General features: G+C 48.8%; 1 protein-coding gene across 2 annotated transcripts in view; it reads right to left on the bottom strand.

Moving 5' to 3' along the window:
* The window catches only part of Fbln5 (fibulin 5), a 73,900-nt gene extending 51,401 nt beyond the window's left edge, over window positions 1-22,499 (bottom strand). The window contains exons 1-5 of one of the 2 annotated variants that reach the window (XM_071606575.1): window positions 22,033-22,499; window positions 21,504-21,638; window positions 18,026-18,083; window positions 15,561-15,612; window positions 12,468-12,722 (exon numbers count right to left, since the gene is read on the bottom strand). In XM_071606575.1, coding sequence (XP_071462676.1) covers window positions 12,468-12,722; window positions 15,561-15,612; window positions 18,026-18,083; window positions 21,504-21,638; window positions 22,033-22,049 — 517 coding nt within the window. In that variant the 5' untranslated portion in view covers window positions 22,050-22,499. The remainder of the gene's footprint in view (window positions 1-12,467; window positions 12,723-15,560; window positions 15,613-18,025; window positions 18,084-21,503; window positions 21,639-22,032) is intronic. The other variant, XM_027931715.2, reaches the window with a different exon arrangement.
* Between the last annotated feature and the right edge of the window lie 454 nt (window positions 22,500-22,953).

Below are 22,953 nucleotides of genomic sequence, written 5' to 3'. Positions count from 1 at the left end.
GCCCAGTTCATCCCCCACTGGGGCCCCTTTCTCAGAGCCTCAGCAAAGTGCACACCTCTGCTTGGGCTTAAGGGAGGTCTTCGAGCTGAGCCCTGAGAACATGGAGGTGCTATGGTTGGGAAGCAGCTGTGCGGTAAGCTCTAGAGCCACGACCAAATGCAGAATCATGCCTCAAGTGTAAAGACCCTGACTCTAAGAGCTGGCTGTCTCCAGTAGTCACCTTCACCTGGCTGTCACAGCACCTGCCCATCCTGAGTGGTCAGGGAGGGAGGAGGCCTTAGAGACTGAGGTCCAGCCCCTCGCTCTGAGACAGGAAGACAAGGTCCCAGAAAGAAGGGACAAGGGACTAGAGCACCCCTATCCCACAAGCTGGCTGGAGGGCTGCGGTTAAACCCCGACCCCCACTGGCTGAGCCTCTAAACCTCCAGAATGTCCTTCTCTCACTTCTGATGTAAAAATCCTACTCAGTCCTCTGAAGAGTCACTGAAGACCAGCACGGCCACTCCCAAAGGAACCCACGCTCCTCTGAGCACCCCGTGGCACCAGGTGCTCGCTCTCTCACCCATCACATCTCACGCTCTGAATCCTGGAAAGATTCTGATTAGTTACATGCACGGCCCCTCCACCCCCTCCAAATGCGCACAGCCAGAGACTCCAGGGCAGGGCTGAGTCTTGTTCATGCTTAGCACTTGGCAGGGTCTGACACAGAGAAGGGCTCCATGGATATCTGCTTAGTCAAATGGCGGCACAGCTGTGTAACACCTGTCCTGCTGGGAAGCTTCTGCCACCACTCGAGCCAGGGCTCGCCGATTGCCAAGAGTCTAGTTTTGCTGGTCTGATGTCACTGGGCCCCGCAATTCCTACCAACCCACCCAGCTCCTGCCAAGAGACCATGAACTCCTCAGGATACTGGCGGTGCCTGATTGATCTTTGTGGGTCCAGCATGGACCCCAAGGCACAAACGATGAATGAATGAACGCTTTCCATGCGTGGTAGTCAATTCAGGACAACGGTTCCTGTCGTACAATCGCTTTCTCTTTCTCATTTGAATTCTTCACATACAATTCACCGTGTGTGGCTTCTCCACTCATTCAGCAAATACTTCTCAGGCTTGAGAAACGCAATGGTGAGCAAGACAGGACGTTCCCTCTGGGCAGAGAGAGGTTCAACAGTTGAAATCGTCCACTGACCACAGCTGCAGAGTGTGTGCCAGAGGAGAAGGTGGGATGCTGTGGTCACTTCTAAATTCTCCCTGAGTCCATCAGTCACCCAAGCAGTCCCGCCCCCTCACGCTTCATCCTAGTTACAGCATCCCAGCAGGACAGACACCTCTCACTTATCTCAGATGCAGAAAACAGATGACTCGCCTTTGTCCCCAACAGGAATGAAGCAGGGGCTCAGGGGCTGGGATGTGTGTGTGTGTGTGTGTGTGTGTGTGTGTGTGTTTGCAATGTTTCATACAATCTTCCTCAAATCATGACCACCCCCCCTTCCCATGGGAACTGTGGAAGATGCCAATTTCATGCCGATTCCGGATGCGAAGTCTGTTCTGTCTGACCTCATTGACTCCTGGGGGACGTGTAAAGACCTGTGAAATATGTGGAGCTCATAAATCAGCTCTGGCTGGATTTCTGCAAATGTTTCGGCTTGAAGGAGAGTCAGACAGCACTGCAGAGCCCCAGCAGGACCGCCTCTCCAGCCCCAACCCGCCCGCCGTCTCCAAAGGCCATGGATGCTGGCTGCCTGGGGCAGGGCCCAGCTTTGGCTGTCCCCATCTCCCCTCTGGCCCAGTTCTGAAAAGCTGGAGGGAAATGAGAGGTCAGTCCTTGACATCTTGTCTGCCGTCTGAGGCTCTCTGGAGGGAAGGAATCCTGTGAATGTCCTTTCTCTGCCAGCCCCCAAGGAGGTGGCCCTGAGACCCTTCCCCAGGCATGCACCTCTGCTTCCAAGACAAACATGAACCTCAGGGTGGCTGTGGGGCTCCCAGGGTGTCAAAGGCATGTGATTTAAGGAATGGTGCCTTCTGGAATTGTGTGAGGAACTGGCCCTGGCTGGGGTTGGACCCCTGGGAGCCAGTGTCACCCCTGACAAGGAACAGGGCCCTGGCTTAGGGGCGTAAAGTGCACCTGTCCCCACAGACTGCCCTTAGGAGAGGACAGTAGAGGTGGGTTTCTCTGCAAGTTTACCTGGCCCAAAGCTTCCTTCCCATCAGCCCCTTAGCTAGGCTCTGTGTACATCTGCATTCAACACTCACGGTGTGTTAGCGGTGCCCAGCGCCATGCCAAGTGTGGGAGAGAGTCACTGACCATTCGGTCATCGTGTCCCTCTCAGCATCCAGCACGGAGTGAGAGGTCAGCAATGGGTGCACTTTAAGCGAGGGGTGAGAAACCGAGTGAGGAAAGGGGTAAAGATCCCCTCTCATCCAGCTGAGTTCCATGGTGCCTCTATCCTCCTTCATTCATTATTTAACCATGGACAGTCACTTACTGAGAGCTCACCCTGCCAGACCTGTGGACCGACAGTGGACGCTGATGCAGTGTCTGTGTTCCAGAAATTACCCTGCTAGGCACCCCCTACGCACTTCCCTGACTCCCCCCGTCTGCCTCTCCAGATAAGAGCACGTGGGCACCTGCCTGACCTCACCTTGGTGCACACACCTGGGGCCACTGGGAAAGCCCGGCCTTCCTGCCCACAAGTTCAAGGCTGGTTGCTGGGAGGAGGCTGACTGATGAGGGCCTGGCCCAGCCCACCAGCACTCCCCAGTCAGCCTGCTGGGCCACGACACTGGGGCTGGTGTGGCCCAGGTATCCAGAACGACTGGCAGCCCAAGGGAGAGGAGAAGGAAGGTGCCCAAGTTATTCAGCGACACTCCCAGAGGCTAAAAGGGCCCCAGAGAAGCCTCTAAAGCTGCCTCTGTGGGATCTGAGCAAAGACACTACAACATGCCTGCTTTACCACAGATAGCACACACAGGTGGTCCCGTGAGGGTGTACCGCCTAGTGATGCCAACGCCATCTCAGTTCGTGAAAGAACATGCTATGATGGCCACACGTGACAAAACCAACTAAGGATGCGTTTCTCAGAAGCTGTCCCTGTATCCCCGCAGCTGGACTGTACCCCACATGTGATCCCAAACTGAAGGGGGGTTCTGCTCCCCGTCCTTCCCCTCAACTCTCCCTTCCCCAAACTCCCCGCTGGGTAAGCAGCCATCAGGCACCTGCCACATGTCTGACCTCACAACCTTGAATGGGCAGACACTCCCAAGACATGAAGCAAACAGTCGCTGCTCTTAGGATTAAAGAGCCTGCAGGTTCCAGGAGGGCACTAGTAGGAGAGATGGCGCCATTGTTAGGGAGTTCAGCCTGGAGCCTGGACCATCGAACACGTGGAATATACCCTGTGCTCAGCCTCAAAACAACCCCACAAGCTGAGAATCAGGATCCAGTCTTGTTGATGGAACACTCCAAAGGTTTAACGCCCTGAGCCACACAGCTGCACAACAACATGGGAGCCTAACACCCTCGTTCCCTCCACCAGCTCATGCTTCTCTCTCTCCTCCCTCCAAAATCGGCTGCTCACTCCAGCTCCTTTGGAAAAAGAGACTCACTTGAGCCTCTATTCTAACTTGAGTCTATCCAATGATAGTGACATGAAGCTGTCCTCAGCAACATCAGATCCACTGACTCATGCATGTTCTCCAGAAAGCAAATGCCTTGAGTTCACGTGGTATTTTTTACCTCTTTATTTCATTCCTCATAGCACAGATAGCTCCCAATTTACTGTTTCTAGCATCATGGCTGGGGTGCCAGCGGGGTCGCAGGTACCCTGAGGGCACCATTCACACAAGCAGGAGGAGAGCTGTGGAGCAACGGTACAGAAGCTACAAATTCATGTTCAGAACATATTTGAATGATTTGACTCTAGAGCTCGCCAGTGGTGTATTCAGTCCGCTTACAGCAAAATGATGTTTGGGGGGCTGGGGCAGTATAGCTCAGTGGCGGAGCACCTGACTCACACATATGAGGCACTAGGTTCAATACTCAGCATCACAGAAAAATAAATGAATAAAGATATTGTGTCCATCTGCAACTAAAATATATGTGTGTGTGTGAGAGAGAGATTGAGATATGTGTGTGTGTGGTGTGTGTGTATTTGAAAAGAAATCTGCAATGAACCTCGACAGCAAAAGAGAAGCAGCAGTCCTGGCCTCTGATTCAGCACATCCTGACCATTTCAAACTGAAATTTCGCATCACTGTTCATTATGTTGGCAACTGCCCTAGGACTCTCAGTAGGAACCGTGATAGTATCAACAAGAGAGCCAGATAATTTACCTATCTCATTGAATGAATTATTTTGAAATATCCTTCATGCTTATCACTACCTCAAAATTGTACAAAATGTTAGGTCTGTTGCCTGAAGGCGCTGCCTGAAGCCAGACATGGTGGCACCCCATAAATCCCAGCTACTTGGGAGTCGGAGGTAGGAGGATCACTTGAGCCCAGGAATTCAGGACCATCCTGGACAACATAGCAAGACCCTCATCCCTAAAAATTTAAAAATAAAAAAGAAGCATTGATCCTCTTTAAGAAGCATCATAACATGCACTTCCCACTAATTTAAATAAAATGTGGATAAACAGGCTACTGGGCACCGCTCTGGTGTCTGAGACTACTTACACCCTGGAAGGAAAGGGGCCTCCTGACCTCCAGCAGGCACTCTCTGCAGACCGAGTAATGCGTCCACTTTTCCAGAATCATCAGAGGTAGAACTGAAAGGTCCTGCTGTCTAAAGAACCACCTTCCACCCCTCCTCTCACGACACCACCTGCTTTTCACACACAACTCGCTAATTCCAGAGTGGACTATAATTAGAAGAGGCATATGAGACGGGAGCCAGGAGAAACCTGCAGTTCATTGAGAAAGTTCCCATGCTGGGCACCCGGCAGTGGCCCACGGCACAAAGGCACTGCGGCTGGGCACTCCCCTAGTGGACTCCACCCAGCACTGAGATCAGTCAGTGCAGCGGCCTCGCCACCGGCCAGTGTTGGTGAGTGCAGCCCGCTGCAGCTGGGGCAGGAGGGCCTGTCTCGTGAAGGGAGAGTTGGCATGGTCCCAGCTGAAGACGTCATGGAGCAGATGGGCTGAGCCATGCAGCCTGAGCAATCCAGGTGAGGAGGAGTTACCAGAAAATCCAGACTGTCTGGACACAAAAATGATGTCCCCTAAAGACTGGGAAGATTTAGTGTAGTAGAACATTCTGGAGCTGGAGGGGAACTTGAAAAATCACCTGGTCCAGGGAATTTTGTGTGTGTGCCATGAACGTGCCTTGCAGATAGATGAAGCCCATGGACAGACCCCACCCCCCGCCCCAGAATGATGTTCTCAAGAGTGTGAAGTAAAATTCATAGGTTACAAAGGAAACCTACTCTAGGGAGAGACAGCTATCAAAATATCTTAGAAAGCAAATGTATGATATAGTATACATGTGTGATTATCTCTCTCTCTCTCTCTCTCTCTCTCTCTCTCTCTCTATATATATATATATATATATGTATATATGCACACATATAGACATACATACATTTCTTCAGTGCATTCAATCACAAAATTAGGCAGCAGACCTAACATTTTCTATAATTTTGAGGTAGTGATAAGCATGAAAGATATTTCAAAATAATTCATACAATGTGATAGGTAAATTATCTGGCTCTCTTGTTGATACTATCACGGTTCCTACTGAGAGTCCTAGGGCAGTTGCCAACATAATGAACAGTGATGCGAAATTTCAGTTCAAAGTTAATGGGGAAAATACGAAAATAAACCCCCTGAATTATATCTACAGACCACAGACTAAGAACCCTCATATAATACTATCACTTCTTTTGATAGATAAGACTACTTAGGCCAGAGAGACCAAGTGACTTTCATAATGGCACACAGCTAGTAAACAGTAAGTCTAGAATCAAAGGGCAGTTTCTACACCTGTTTTATCTGTTCCCTTTACCGCTCCAGCATGCTGCCTGTGCTTAGGTTTAAAATAATTCCTTTTGGGTTTTTGTTTTTTTAAACAAAAGTAATACATTCTTCCAACAAATTCAAGCAATACAGGAATTACATTTAAAAACAACGTTTCTACCTCTCGTTAAACGAAGTCCTACCTGATGATATATGGACAGACTAAGGTCTTGAACTCTAAGTGTGATCCCTGGACCAACAGCATCCTGTCAGTTGGGAGCTGTGAGAAACGCAGAGCTGGGACCCCAGACCCCTCCAGTGGGAATCTGCATTTCCTCTTGGTCAACTTCCTGGAGTCTTTCTCTGCTGAGTGCTCCTTGGAAACACAGACTAGTCTCAACTGCTACTGCCCAAGTATGGCAAGACTCCAGCCCTCGACCCCTGCAAGACAGGCCCTGTTGAAGCCACTTCCTGGGGGAAAGAATAGACACCAGAAGAACAGGACTAGGGCTTCAAAGAGGCAGGATAACAGGAGTAGGAGACGCCCTAATGGGATGAGGGAAAAAATGGAAACAATAAGGCTAATAACTAATTTGTGAAGCCCTCACCATGATCCCATGGAGGTCAGCAGTGTTAGCCCTGTTTACAGATGAAAAAACGGAGGCCAAGAGAGGGTGAGCCACTGCTCAGGTCCCAGCCCACGACAGGAGACACTGAAGCAAGAAGGGGAAACCTGGGTGGTGGCCACGCGTGAACAAGCTTGCCAGGGCCAGTGCAAGGACAACTGAGCCCCCGTCTCAGGCCTGGGTCCCATTTTCTTTGGGGCCTGCTGGGTTGCAGAGACCTCAACAGCTTAAAAAACCAACCCTGGGGCTCCATGCATTCTCCTCAGGGGTGAGCCTGGTGCTTGGGTTTCAAGTTACAGCTCAAGCTGGAAGCCAGGACAGAGAATATGGAAAGAAGAAAAGTGGAGGCCTGTTCTTCCCTTCTTTGTCTAACCACAGCCCTACCCCACGGGGCCTGAGGTTTCTCCGTGCTCTTGGCTTTGTCTTATCCACTCAGAACAAATGCCACATTGGACCGACTTCCCATGGATTTGTTTCCCAACTTAAATAAACCCAAGCTTTACTGGCATCTTGGAAGCAGATTCTCAGCGAATTCTCCTCAAGGCTTGGGGGGCAGGAGTGGGGGTGCTGCAAAGGTGGGTATGTTCTCAGCTCCGTTTTAGGTCATTTTAAAGGTTTTAAAACATTTGGCCATCAGTACATTGTCAGACCCTATGAATCTTTCCATGTTGTCATCTCAAGATCACAGCGGCCTCCTCCGAGAATCCTTCCAGTTAGCATTTCCTGGGTGATTCCCTGCAGACACTGGGCAAAGCGTTTTCTTGCATTACCTGTGAGGAAATGTTATACCCATTTCACAGATAAAGAAACACAGCCCCAGGTCTTAATAGGGAGGAAGCAACCAAACCAAGGTCAGACTCAAGACCTGACTTCCAAGTTCCAGCCCCCTCCACCCGAGGAGCCTTCCCATCTCTTCCTCTTCTGGTGCCATCTTAGGAATTTAGTGCCACCTTAGATTGTACCATACCGCCTTCCTTGACCACAGCTCTTAAGAGAGCACTACGGCATCTCTCTTTGTGCCTAGGCCAGGGCCTGCCACCATCGAGGTGTTGTATGAATATCCATTGACTAAATATTGGCCGTCTGTCAGGAAAAATAACCCTAGAGAAAGCCTCAGACTGACTCCAACCATCTTCCAAAGGATCTGTGTGTGTTACCCTCAGCCTGCTTGGACGCCCTGATCAACAACAACGACAACAAATTTTCAGACCAAATGGGAAAATAAAGATACTGCTTAAAATTTTGCAAATGGCCAGAGGAATCTCTTTGGTCCCTGCTGAGGCCTGGCTCTAGCAAAAAGGCTGCTTCCTTAGCTGCAAAGCAGCTCATGGGCCTTCCTGGGGGAGTGCCTAAGTCTGCCCCTGAGCCAAGCTGGTTAGCAAAGCCAGGACTTGGAATGTCCACCCAGAGAGATGACAGCTGAGCCCCAGAGGGGATAAGCAGGCCGGGACAAGAGGCAGCCACTCAGGGACTGGGTCTGGGGGTGGCGTATTAGAAGAGGAAGGATTCTGAGTGGGGATCCAAATCTGGGACATCCCAGGCTCTCAGACACAGCTTCTCGGACCTTCCACACGAACCCGCTGAGTCCTCGCCATCCTTCTCCCAGATGGCTACGCAGCCAGCCCAGAACTCTGTGTGTTTTGGCTTTTGCCTTTATCTGGGTCCTGGTTGGTGACACTTCCCTCCTGCAGCCCTTTCCTTCTTGCCAGTTAGTCATGCCTGTCTGGCTTCCCAGTCGGAGAATCTGGTCATCAGATCTCCTAAGGGTTGAAAATCCGAGGGAGACATTCCAACCAGCCATGAATCCCATCACTCTTGTAGCGTTGAGCACCCTCAAGCCAAGATACCATTTTCCTTAATGATACAAAATGTTCTTGGCTTATGGATTGTGATTCTTGGGTCACTGTTTCCTGTTTGCAAACGTGTCACAAGTGACCCAGTTTTGTATCTAGGGGCGTGGGGACTCGAACCTAAGGTCAAACTTTGCTCTAGAAGGAGCAGGGTCTAGTTATCTCCAAAGTGGAACCCAAAACAACAAAATCAAGAAGGAAACTTCTAGCTGGGGGTGGTGGCACATGCCTGTAATCCCAGCGGCTCCGGAGGCTGAGACAGGGGGATCGTGAGTTCAAAGCCAGCCTCAGCAACAGTGAGGTGCTAAGCAACTCAGTGAGACCTTCTCCAAATAAAATACAAAGTAGGGCTGGGGATGTGGCTCAGTGGTCGAGTGCCCCTGAGTTTAATTCCGGGGTACCCATCCCCCCTGCAAAAAAAGAAGGAAACCTTGAGACATGGGGACCCAGGGCTCTGCCTAACCTGCAAACCTGTGGGAATAGGGCTCACTCTATTGTGGACACAGGGCAGTAGAGTGAGCCCTGTTTTTTGAAAGTGGGTCTGAAATTTAGCAAAAGTGAGCCAGAGGGAGAGGGTGTCCTTCTGCTTCCTCATTGCAGACTCTCTCATACTTTATGAGAAGAAACCCAGGAATGGTAAAGGCAAGAGACCAAGAACCCTGCCTAGAAATGTTCACCAAACACTCAACTGGGTTGGATCAAGTTTCTCAACCTATTACCAGCTTACAGAAAAATAAGGGGTGCAGAAATAGATTAGATCATTTACAGACCATCTCAAGAGCACCCTTAGCTAAACCCCACTGTAGGAGATTCTCCAAACAACAACCGGCGTCCTCAACAAGGACGTGACAGGGGAGCAGGCAGAGGGGACAATATCCAGAGACCTGGCAACAAGGACCCCGGTGGATTTGGGGTCTGATTTGATCAAGTCAAAAGAATAAAGACATCAGTGAGACAACCAGGGAAATCTGCCCGCCACCCAGATGTTTAAGGATGAAAAAGGGTGACTGCCGGCTTGCCTAGGTGTGGTAATGGTATTGTGGGTTTTGAGGGAGTCTTTAAGGTATTTTTGTAAAGAATCTTTTATCCTGTAGAGATAATTCTGGAATAGTTAAGGATGGAATGATATGGTGTCTGGTATCTGCTTTAAATTAAAGCACTAAGTGGAAGGTAAAGAAGAAAGGAAATTGTGCTTATGTGGATCACCACTGAACTTGGGTGGTAAATAGGTAAATGTTCATTAGATTCTCACTACTTTCGTCCAGTCTTAACAGAACAAAAATTTTCATGAAAAAAAAAAAAAAAAAAAGCAAAAATCTTGCTGTTAATTCTGGCTTCAGTACTGGCTCTGTGAGTGCCCTTGAATGAGATTTTACTCCATTGAGCCTCCGTTTTCTCACCCAGAGCCTGACCCCAGGTTCAGATCCAGGCTCAGACCCTTACTTACTGGGTGACCTTATGTAGGTTTCTTAACTTCTCTGTGCTTTGATTTCCTCTTGGGTACAAGTAAAATAAAGGCTCCACCTCGTCAGTGGTTCTGAGGACTAAGTGTGTTGGTTCTGAGGATCCTAGACACGAAGACTGTGCATGTATGTGTCTGGGTCTTACTGGGGCTGCTATTGCTGTTGCTATTTATTATTTTTGTCATGATAAAGAGCAGATTCCTCTGGAGATACCCTCCTCTCCGAGAGCAAACAAGGCTCCAGAAATGGTTCCTGGTTCTCCCAACTTCCCCGTTGCTGGTCCAATGCTTCTTCCACAGTTTCTCTCTCTGGACAGTGACAATTCTGGACAACCCTCGTTGTCTTTCCCCCACAATCTCCTTTCATCTTCCAGCCTGTTCCCAGGCCTCTTCTCTCCCATCCAGTCCTGGAAGGAAGAGCCGATAGACAGAACTTTCCTTCCCACCCTTCTCCGGCTCTTGACCCCCTGACGCCACCTCTTACAATGCCCAGAGGGACCTCAGTGGGCCGGTTTGAAAGCCCTCTGTAAACCAGGAAACGGTGGGGTGGAGTGCAGGGAAGTCAGAAAGAACTCGGGACTTATGAATACATAATGCTGAACTTTCTGGAAATGGATGGGCCTGGTGCCAGTCCTCACTAGGGTTCCTAGATTGTATTCTTCTTACAAAAGGGCCATTATGAAGGCTCTGCATCTCCCGTGTGACAGGTTCCGAGCCACCAATGGTATGACGTCACAGGGACCAGGAGATGAATAGGTGGCCCAGCCACATGCTCATTGTCCAGGGCCTTGGAACCCTGGGAGGAGGTGTGTGGGTGGCAGGCGGACATTCCTGGGAGCCCCAGGACAGAAAATGGGTTGGTGGGATGGCCCAACACATAAACCAGAACTGCCTGCCCCACGACCACCCCCAAAGCTGGAGTGTCCAGAAAGTGTCAGCCCCGGCTTCCTCTCCTCCACCTGCACACATGCAGGGGCTGGTGACTCTGCAGATGTGGCCCCAGTGAAGTCCTTCTGGAAGAGCAGCATCCCCTCCCCCACTGTCTCTCTCTGCTTGTCTTTGGGACCATTTCTTTTCCACCCATGGGAAAGGTCCTATCATCTAGTCAGGAAGCTGCAGACTGGTCGTCAGAGCAGCTGGACTCACGTTCTAACTTGCTGAAGTCCATGTTTGTCTTCTCATAAAATGGAGAGACTGGAATTAAAGGTTGTGGAAAAGTCCCTTCCGGTTAGGATGGTCTCTTGCTCTGTTGCATGTTGGAAGTAAGTATGGAGCCATCTTCTCCACCGAGGCTGAAGAGTGCCAGCTGACCATGTCCCCACACTCCTGACCTTCATACACTCGACTCCTCAAGGTCAAGCTCACCTCCCTATCCCCTCCACCTGCACCTCTGCCCTCTCTCACACACCATGCCCTTGGAGACCAGTAAGAATGCAGAAGTTTGGGTTTAGGTATACTTAATTTTCCCTTGGCGCTCTGAAGGGTGCTTGTTTGCACAATACTTACATGTATTCAAATGGCCACGCACGGTCATTCACATGGACACACTGAGGACATTATAAATTCATCAACACAGTCTAATGATTGGGCTCAGCCCAGCTCTCCAGAGCCCTGAAACCAACACAGATCTCATGAGGGAGACTAATGATTTCCCACAGTTTGAGGGCATAGGGAGGAACTATTAGAAGTTCAACTCACATTTATTTTTATCACATTCTTTTATGTGTTCTATGTCTTGCATGTGCTTTCTAGATCTCAAACCATATGGTATAACAAGTATGTCTGTCATTTATAAATGTGCCTATGACAGGGGTCCAGGGTCAAAAAGAGGTAGCATATGAGTGCATGATCCAACAAGTTGGAGCCTTCACTACAGTCCACTTCCCAAAGCTGGAGGAAGTTACAAGGTTTTAGACTGACCACAGCCAAGGGGCCCAGGGAGCATCCCAGGTAACTCCTCCAAGGCTGCACTGACCAACACACCCAAGACTCTGTAGGGCACTGGTCACACCCTTGGCAACTCCCCTGGGGCTCCTGGCATATATGTCCACTTCCTCCCAGAGTTCCCATTAGTGAGGTTTCCTCAGGCCACAGGAACCTTGGTGCCACCCAAGGAACCCACTTTCTTCCCAGAACAGGTGGTGTGTTGTCCCTCAGGACTTCTATTGTAGGAGTCCATCAGAGTTCTGGCCCTTTCTAGAACTCTCTGGGATTCACTTACTAAGGTTGAACAAATATATTTGTTATTTAGTTGAGAAAATATGAGCTTGACCTTAAAATATATAGGAAATAGGAAGGAAGGAAGGAAGGAAGGAAGGAAGGAAGGAAGGGAGGGAGGAAGGAAAAAGAAAAAAGAAACCGGCTCTCTGGAAAACTGTGAAGCCAGCCAGGCTGAGCTCCCCAGGGAGAGGACCCAGAGACACAGGCTGCTGGAATAAGCCAAGTCTGTGGAACAGGCCACTGTTGTACGAGCACTTTGCATGGTAGCCAATGCCCCCGGGGTAGACTCACTGCAGGCAGACGGTGCCTTCAGGAAAGCGTGATGGAGAGAACGGAGAGACGTGACCACTCACCCACACACTGGTTGCCTTCGTCCATCTGGTATCCAAAGCGGCACACGAGAGGCCTTGAAATCGTGGGGTAGTTTGAAGCTGATACCGGTGGGGCAGCCGCTGGGTATGGACCCGAGTAGGGGGTTGAATAGGGATTCGAGTAGGGCCCTCGGTACACCGGGTTTGTTCGGGGGATGCATAAATACCCGCCATTCTGGTTAACACACATCATGTCACCTCGGCAGGCCTCGGGGATGGTCCGGCATTCATCAATATCTGCAAAGGCCACAGAAAGGCCAAGCATTAGTAGCCCCCCCTCCACAGTGTTCGTGGAACTTTTGTTTTATGTTTTGCATTGCTGGGGATTGAACTCAGGGCCTCATACATGCTAAGCAAATGCTCTACCCCTGAGCTACATCCTCAGTCCTCACAGTATTTAAGCACAGCTTTGTACCAAGCTTGATGCAAAGAACCCCAAACACACCTCCCCAGCTCTCTTTGCAGGCAGGTGCTCCCAATTGCTGGCTGGATTGAATCAGATCATGATTTCAACCTTACCTACAAAAACCTATACTAGCACTGTCTTCAGACTTTTCTTTAAATGAACCCACATTTGAAACTCAAATTTCTTTTTTAAATTCTACATGATTACAGAAATTAAAAAAACACTCTCCCAATTAGCACAAACAGAAGGTAACAGTAAAGGACTGGGGTTGTGGCTCAGTGGTAGAGAGCTTGCCTAGCATGTGTGAGGCACTGGATTCAATTCTTAGCACCACAAATAAAACATGAATAAAAATAAAATCCATAAACATCTAAAAGATATTTTTTAAAAAAGAAGAAGGTAACAGTAAAAATAAAAATATAACCATTAGAATAGTGTTTATCTGTGGATATAAAACATGTTAGGTAATCTCGTCAGCGCACACTACACTCTGAAATCATGGGGATGAACCAGTGAATTGTCCCCACTTCTATTCCACATAACAGCCAAGCAGGAGAGAAAGAGGTTTGCATTAAGAAAGACCAGGCTTGACTCCAGGTGTAGTGGCGCACACCTATAATCCCAGTAACTCTGGAGGCTGAGGATGGGGGATCCTAAGCTCAAGGCCAGACTCAGCACATTAGTAACAAAAATAAAAAGAAAGACAAGTCTTGGCTGAGAGCCTGTGACAGATCTAGAAAGCTCAGTCTCGCAATTTATTGATTGATTGATTGATTGATTGGTCCCAGGGATTGAACCCAGAGGTGCTTAACCACTGAGCCACATTCCCAGCCTTTTTTATTTTTTATTCAGAGACAGGGTTTGTCTAAGTTGCTTAGGGCTTCACTAAATTGCTAAGGCTGACTTTGAACTTGTGATCCTCCTGCCCCAGCCTCCCAAGTTGCTGGGATTTCAGGTGTGAGTCACTGCACCAGCCTAATGTTGAAGTAAGCTCCCCTGGTGCAGTAAACAGGGCCCACTTCCAGCCAGGCTGGTGCTCAGCTTGCCATTCCTAGAAGGGGAGAGGTGGTTTTCTTAAATCAGCCTTACTATGGAGGGGCCAGGGAATATCTGGACTTTGCTTCCATAGGCTGGGCCCTGTCACCAGCTTTGGAATCTGTTCCGTATGGGACCAGAGACTGGATTCTGACAGCTTGCCCCACCATCCCACCTGAGAAACCTGTGCCAACTCTCACCTCAGGAAGGGGGAATGCTGAGGCTCAGCATGCAACAGTTAAAACAGGTGGGCCCTAAAAGAGGGCTGCTGCTCCCTCTTTGTCCCTTGGAACACCGTTAAATCCAAGTGTGGCACTTTAAATCCAAGTGTAAGCTAGATTTCCCAGGGCAGGTTTTATTCCTCCATCCTCAACCTCTTTCAAGCTGTGCACAGGTTAGCCAATGTGAGCTCAGGGAAGACACAGATTTGGCCCAAGTCAAATATAAGCCAAACACTGCACACGGAAGGGGAAAGGCAGGACAGGGGCTGCCTTATTCTTGTCATGCAGCCTGCTCTCCATTCACAGCACCCTGTTCTACACTGTGAATGTCCTTCCCACCCCAGGCCCTGTCTTAAGCTGCTCCTTCCCCCTGGAATGCCATCTCGCAGATCCTATTCATCCATCAATACCCAATTCCAATGGGACTCCACCACTCTTTGTGAGCCACACAGAGAGTCACCCCTCCTCTTCTTTCGCATGGTCCATTGCTTTTGTCTCCATAACCTATCTCACTATTTTATTCCATTAACCTATCTCAGTGTTCTCAGTGTCTGTCTAGATGGTCTAGACACTAGACGGTCTGCTAAAGAAGCACCCCCTGGAAGGGCCTTGTCCTAATCCTTGGAACCTGGGAATGTGCTAGGTTATGTGGCAAACGGGAATTAAAGTAGCAGATGAAATTAAGGTTGCTAATCAGCTAACCTGCAGATGGGGAGCTTATCCTGGATTATGGGGGACCCAGTGGAATCACATGAGTCCTTGAAAGTAGAAGAAAAGGCAGAGGAACTGGTCAGAGAGATGCTACAACAGAAAAGGCTGCAGAATGAGAGGCAGTGGATGCCACGTGCTGACTTTGAGGATGGAGGAGGGAGCCACAAGCCAAGGAGTCAGGGCAGCTTCTAGAAGCCACAAAGGCCCTCAGCTAACAGCCAGCCAGGAAGCAATACCTCCGTCCTACAGCCACAAGAAAGTGAATCTGCCAACAACCTCATGAGCAAGGAAATAGGGAACCCCTCGAGCCCTAGTTGTACCTGGTGGTACTTGGTAGCCCTGTGGACCAATGTTGGGCTTTTCCCAGGTGGAATGCTGAGATCATAAATTTTTGCAATCTCAGCAGCCACCATGGTGGTCCCTCATTACCACTGCCCTGGGAAACCAAGATGGATGGAAAGCTCTCGGAGGACAGAGCCCAGTTCTTTGAGCTCTCACAGTGCTCCACCAGGGCTCGACACCAAGAAAGCAACTAATAAAAGGGCATCGTTGACCTCCATCATTTCCTGTCACCGTGTTCTTCCATGGCAAGGCAAATAAAGGTTTGACAATTGCCAACAACATCTGAGAAAGAAAACGGGCCTGCAATTGATCTGTTACCAAAGGTTCCCACCCGGGTGAGGGGTCTGCGGTGACACCTACCTAAACATTGTCCTGTCTGGCGATCCAGGTCAAAGCCGTTGGTGCACTGCTGCTGCAGGAAGGAAGAAATGGGCAAGGTCATTTCACTTCTTTTTTTTTTAGTTATTGATGAACCTTTATTTATCTGTTTATCTGAGGTGCTGAGAATGGAACCCAGGGCCTCACACATGCTAGGCAAGTGCTCTACCACTGAGCTACAACCCCAGCCCCTCACTTTTTTTTTTTTACTATGGAAGATGCATTGCAGAGTGTTTGGGAAATGGATCTAAGAAGAAAGACATTCACGACACCAACACCTGCATCATAACCACTTATAATCATTTTATATTTTAACACTGCTTTTTTTTTTTTTTGGACCAGAGATTGAACTTGGGAGCACTTGACCACTGAGCTCTACCCCAAGTCCTTTTTATATTTTATTCCGAGACAGGGTCTCACTAAGCTGCTGAGGCTGGCCTTGATCTAGCAAACCTGCCTCAGCCTCCAGAGTCGCTGGGATTACAGGTGTGACCACCCTATATTTAGCTTTATTTTTAAACTCCCTGCACTATCTCTTCATAACCCCCACTTTTAGCAGATAGTTACTGGGCTTTTCAATGCTCTAGCTATGAAGAGCAATAAAGCTCACATCTGATATGTGTGATAGCATGCCCTGCCTTCACCCCCTTCCTGGACAGGAATCAAATTGTTTTTTAAGGGCAACTCTTTTTTTAGGTGCTGTTTAACTTCTACCTCCCAGAGTCCAATATAAATCCTTTGTCACCTGTGAAATCCTCTTCCTAATTCTCAGTCCTGGACAGATAGATAATAAAAACGACATGGCAAATGTGATGCGTTTTCTAAGAAAAGTAGGGTTGGGAGAATTCCTCCATTTCAGTCTCAGCAAAGGAATTACACACTGATGCTCCCAGAAAGAAATACAGCTCTACAAAACCCGAGGATTGTGGGTTTCATATACAACTTGAGCTATAACTTTATGCACTTGGAAAACAAACAAACAAAAAAAGATTGGGGCAGAGAGTCAGAGGGTCCTTCAGGAAACCCCCAAAGCCTGACATTTTATAGGGATAAACCAAGGGGCAAGAGTTTGACTGTGGGAGCTCCCACCCCAGGCCTGCCCTCCAGTTTCAGGGGTAGGGCTTCCCCAAGCTATAGTTGACTTGTGGGTGATGGGTTTGGCCTACGCTCCTGGAGAGTTAGGTGTCCCAAGGCCTCGGGTCAAAGGAAGTAGAACAGAAGAGCCAGGAGGCTGTGCTAGGGAGCACAGGAGCCGGGGTTCCAGCCTACTCTCAGCTCAGCGCTGAGGGGCTCAACCCTGCTGTTCCACGCAGCTTCAAATCCTCACTCTAGACCCAACTTGCTGCACAAATTGTGCCCCACTTTCTGCATCTGGAAAATGGGAATGATGCTACTTACTTCCAAGTGTTTGTAAAGAGTAAATATTTTAATGTACAAAAAGTTCCTAAGCCATAGTAAATAGAGTCCTGTGATTACTGTCCTCTCTGGCCTACGTGTCTCCATCTATGCCCCACGAGGCTGGATTAGAAGACTCCAAGGTCCCTTTGAGATCTAAAATTCTTCGTTCTTTTTCCCAAGACCCTCCTCATCCCCAGTAACTCCAAATTCTTCTTTTTTTGTTTGTGCAAAAAACTTATTTTTTTTTTGTTTGTGGTGCATTTGAGGCAAGCACTTTACCTCTGAGCTACACACCTAGCCCTGCTTCAAATATGAATATGAAAGGGAAAAATATTGTCCTCCCTGCCCGCAGCCCCTCTGCACTGCTTCCAGATGGGGGCTTCTCTCGTTTCTTTCCTGAGCCAGAGACACAAGGGCAACTCTGAGTTTTTAAAAGGGATCTGCTCACATTGCTCAAGGGCTGATACATCTGGGTCTTTCCCTCCCATGACTTCTCCCAGCCCCTCACCCTGACCTACCCTCACCTGCCCGCTCCTCATTCCTCCCAGGGGTCCAGCATAAGGGTGCTCTCCCAGGTTTGGGGCTGAATCACCTAACACTGCACGTGGGGATAACACTGCACTTAACCTCGACTCCTCCTCTAGCCTCCTCCGGGAGGATGCAAAAATGGAGGCAAACACGGACCCTCAGGCTGCAGGTGGGATCCCCAGGGCACAATCCTCCTGAAGCACTAGGGCCCATTGTAGGTTTTGACATGGAAGATAAGGAGGCTCTCTGAGGGACTTAATTGAGGTGATCCAATTCTTAGAATGGGAGTCAGGATTCTGAGCTCTAATCCCAGCCCTGCCTCTTAGAAACTACATTCCTGGGGCCAATGGCAGCTTCTCTGTCCCAGCTACAATCTCAATACAGTGAAGAGCTCCAATTAGGTCAGTGAAAACTCCCTCCCACCACCTTAGTCTAGGATTCTAAAATGCATGACTGGACTCCCTCATCCTAGTTTTTTTTAATACATTTCTGGATAACTTTAAAAAAAAAAAAAATCTTACCTGTGCATTCCCAGGACATGGAAGACAGAGAGCCAGGAGGATGGTAACAGTGAGTATCCTATGGAAGGAGAGAAACTGCAAGTAAATCCCAAGATATAAATGGGTCCGAAGGGACTATGGGTCTCCCACTCCCCTGATGTTATGATGGTGACTTCTCCAAGTGCTCATATGGGGGAGAAGGGACACACTCTGGAGAGGCCAAGGAGGCTTCCAGATACCCTAACCCTAACCCCAAATAGAAGTTGGCCTCCCCCACTTGCTTCGTGTATCAGGATAATAAGTTGGGTCACACTGTTATTGTGTGTGAGGTGCTGGAGATGGAACCCAGGGTCTTGTACATGCTAGGCAAGCGCTTTCTAACTGCCCCTAGATCACACTTTCTTAATGAATGCTGCTTCCGAAAAAAAAAGAAAAGAAAGAAAGTTTTAAAAAAAATGTTACTGTGAGATTCACAATGCATTGACCAGTTGAGTTTTGAACGTCTCATTCTGAGCTAGCTACATAGTCAATAAGCCGTTATAAGCCATGATGCCCACAGACCACAATGGAAGGAGAGCAAAGTGGGAATGCGAGGCACTTTGAGTTCCACTGAAGAAAGGGGTCACAGAAGTCACCTAATCACAGCTTTGAGCCCTTTGTCCACACACATGAGAATCCCCCTGGTCAACAGATGGCTTGATGATCCAGTCCCCCAGTGCCAGTCCCACGGTGTGAACTGCAGGAACTGCCACACCAGCAGGCCCCCTCGGAAGAAGGACTGGGGGACAAAGGGGAAGAGCTCAGAAACCACAGGTCAGGTCAATGCTGTCACCCACAAGCCACAAAACCTCAGTGCCTACCTGCAGTCTGACCCTTCATCACTCCCAAGCTTTGCTTTTTTCTTTCCTTCTTTCTTCTTCTTCTTCTTTTTTTTTTTTTTTACAGTGCTGGGGCTTGAACCCAGGGCCTTGCACGGGCTGGGTAAGGGCTCTACTATACTGAGCTATATCTCTAGTCCACAAGCTTTTTTCTGATAAAACTGCGATCACCAATGTGGCTTAAAAGTCTGAGCTGGGTGCAGTGGCACATGCCTGTAATCCCAGGGATTCAGGAGGCTGAAGCAGGAGAACCACAAGTTCAAAGGCAACCTCAGCAATTTAGCGAGGCCCTAAGCAACTTAGCAAGTCCCTGTCTCAAATTAAAAAATAAAAAGGGTTGGGGATGTTGCTCAATGGTTAAGTATCCCTGGGTTCAATCCCTAGTACAAACAAACAACAAACAAAAACCTGTCTGTATCACTTCACACCCATTCAGATGGTTATTAGGAAAAAAAGAAAACAACTAAAAATAACAAGTGAGAGCAAGAATATAGGGAAATTGAAACCCTGTGCAGTGTTGGAGAAATGGTGCAGCCACTGTGGAAAAGAGTGTGATAGTTCCACCCCAAATTAAACAAAAACTACCACATTATGCAGCAACTCTACTCCTGGGTACACACGCAAAAGAACTAAAAGCAGGGATTCAACAGACACTTGCACACCGATGTTCACAGCAGCATTACTCACAATAGCCAAAAAGTGGGCACAATTCAAATGTCCATGGCGGATGAATGGCTAAGCAAAATGTAGATAGGTGTATGTATGTGTACATACATGTGTACACATGTGAACATTCATGCACACACAAAGGAATATTATTCAGACTTAAAAGGAAGGAAATTCTGAAACACAATACAACATAGGCAAACCTTGAGGACATTAAGCAAAATATGCCACTCATTAAGAAAAAAAGACAAATACTGTACAATTCCACTTACATGAGGTACCTAGAGTTGCCAAATGCATAGAGAAAAGTAGGATGGATGGTAGTTGCCAGGGCCAGGAGAAGTGGAAAGAGGAAATTATTGCTAATGGGTAGAGTCTCAGCCTGCAAGATGAAAAGAGTTCTGGAGTCTGGCTGTACGGTACAGTGAATGCTCAGAACACTACTGAACGGGCTACTTCAAATGGTTACATGGAATACAGAATCCATGCAAATGTACAGCTTTATTAAGGGCTATCATTATTCTGTTCGAATAGCGATTTGTCTGAGCAACTACTGCCTGCAGCAAGCACATTAGGCAGAGAAGCTACAAAACTGTGACCTGGTTGCTCCCCAGGTGAGCTGATTGGGGATCTACAGGAATCCACTGGTAAGAGCACTGATAGAAATATGCACTGGGTGCCATGAAGCCAGGCTGGGGGAGGGGCGGGAAGGTCAGGGAAGACTTCCCTAAGGGACTGATCTTGAAGCCATCATCTAGGACAGTGGACCTGGGACCTGGCTGGATTTGGTGATCTGTAACTGCCCAAGTGCATCACCACTATGTAATCCCTCCCTTAACAGAACGAGTGCTGGATAGATTACAAAGCTCACCCACATCCTCGACATATGGTTCATGTGAAGCAGCAACTTTGGGTGCTCAGACAGCCAGAGTTAAGGTGACATCCAGAAAGAACAGAGTCCCAATATGGTACTAAATGCAAGTCTACTTCCTTCATCTTGTCCCCAATCCAAAGAATAAAGACCCTGAGCAGCCACAAATTTTTACTTCACCTAAGAGCCTGTGTCAGCCAGGTTCTAGAACACTGGAGACAGTTCTGACCTTATAAAGTACAGAGCCAAATCCTAGGGCTTTTTGATATTTGCAATGGCCAGATTTATATCTGGAAGGAATGAAAGAACAATAACAAATTTATTTTCCAGTCTGTATATTATGAATTTCAATGTTTTCCTGTTTCTTCACATGAAGTTTCCTTTCGGGTGGTTATAAAATCCTGTCTCGTTTATGTTGGAGACAGAACAGGCTGACTGCATGCAGTGAACTTCAAGAGCTAGTGGAAAAGGCGTGCTAACCCCGCCCCTCCCCTACTCCTGCTCTCCATTCCCTTTGGCTGGAGGCAGCACCGGGAATGTCCAACACCAAAGAGCCACAGCTGGGTCCTGGGGGCCAAATAAGCTCCAGGCTAATGAAGAGGGTTTCCAAAATGAAATAGTACCCAAGCACTGCTGCTCCCACAGCGTCACAAATAGCTGCACCTTGTCATGAAAAACCCTAGAAAACGCCAAAAAAAATGAACTAACCACAGTTAATGCTGGAAAGGGAAAAGGAATAAATGCCCAAACTGGTCCCAGGAACTTTCAAAATCAGGTGGGTCCACCCATTTTGTGCCCCATCCTAAAATATGAGGAAAGCTGGGAGACCAAGGGAATATCAGGACTGCCTGTCATTGAACCCGCTGGTCCCAAGCCAGCATGACATTATCACAGCTTCGTTTTCAGCATGCAAACACACACACTAACACACCCATACAAGGTTAATTTATGCAAAACAGCTATGTTTTCAAGAGTTGGCCAGAGAAACACTGTGCAGATGTCATGTAGATAAAGTTCTGCAAGACTTAAGGATTACTTGACTGGAAGTGCAATTTCCGCAAAGAATAACAAAACATTTGCTTACATGTATCTCTGTCTGCTGTCCCCACTTTTCATTGGTTCAAAACTTCTGGGTCCCATGCCCTTTGTGGATCCCACACAGACATAGAGCAAATTCAGCCCGCGATGTTCAGCCAGTAGATTTTGCTTGTCCAACAGCCTAGGCAGCAAAGCAATGGCTAGGGAACTAGGAATCGCTCTCCCAAGTTTAAAAGATATATAGGGTGTTAAAAAAAAAAAAAAAAAACTGTGCACCAATTTGCCGCCCTTACAGAAAAGAACGAAGAAATTAAGCACTAAGCTTTCTGCAGACCTCTCTCTCTGAGGCTGACTTCTGAAACTGTGAGAAAGTCCCCACTCCCAAACGAAGGCTTCAAGATGGAAATTACAGAGGCGCAGCTTTTTATAATTAACAATATCATTGCATCACTGGCTAATGCCTTTTCCAATACCCTGACACAGCCTGAATCTCCGCCACAGCCATTTTCCACCCATCAGGTTTTTAGTAAGGTTTCCAGACCCTGGAGAAAGAAAGCCCGGCGCCGAGAACCTACCTTTTAAATCCTGGCATGTCCAAGATGCGCGAGGAGAAGAGGCAAAGGGGGAGAGAAAGCTCCCAGGCGGGACCCTCGGAGGAGTTCTGCGCTGCGGCTGCGCTGGGCCGGAGGGGCTCGCGGGGATTTTATTCCAGAGGGGCCCAGCGAGTGATGGAGAGGGCAGGGGGACAGCCTGGGTGCTCCGAGCCACTGGAGAGCCCTCGGAGCAGGCACCTGGTTTCGCTTAGCCCTCTTCAGTAATTCAGCATTAAACCAATTGGAGGAGGAATGTTAAAAATGAACACTTCATTTTCTAAGTATGTTAAACAATGCAAATGGGGCCTCAGTCTGGACACAGCTGGTTCAGATTACAGCGCTCACCAACTGGCTAGACTCCTCACAACAATCTTGGGGCGTCTGCCAGGGCCAAGTGCTCGGCGCTGGGAGGAGAGCCCGGTCCCGGCCGCACTGGGCTGCGAGCACCTCGGCTGGAGGCGCTGGGCGGGCAAGTGCAGGGGCGTGGGCCGGGGAGGCCTCCGCTTCCCACCCGGGGCGGGGCGCGCGGGAGGGGGTGGCGCGCCCGGCTGGGCTGCGTGGCACCAGGACCCTCAGGGACGCGATCGCGCTGGGACAAGAGTGACTTGCGCTCACGACACTCGCAGTTGCAGGGACTAGAAACGTAGAATTGATTGGGAAACCAGAACCTATGAAGCCAAGGTTTGGGGCGAAGGGTGGGAGGGGGTGGGGAAGAGGAGGAGGCTGGAATCCCGCGGATGCTCACTTCAGGCCCCGACGGTAACCAGGACACCGTTTTTTCCGGGTCCTCGTCCCTGGATTCCTTCTAGCATTTTCTGGCTTTAATTAAAAAGTGTCCCTTGGCTTGAAAGTGACTTTGACAAGTGGAAAGGTGTTTTGCAAAAGAGGAGTGGGGGAAAGCGG

This window comes from Marmota flaviventris, chromosome 2 (genome assembly GCF_047511675.1).
Source record: "Marmota flaviventris isolate mMarFla1 chromosome 2, mMarFla1.hap1, whole genome shotgun sequence".
NCBI classification, from domain to species: domain Eukaryota; kingdom Metazoa; phylum Chordata; class Mammalia; order Rodentia; family Sciuridae; genus Marmota; species Marmota flaviventris.
This window is presented reverse-complemented; position numbering and strand designations above follow the sequence as displayed.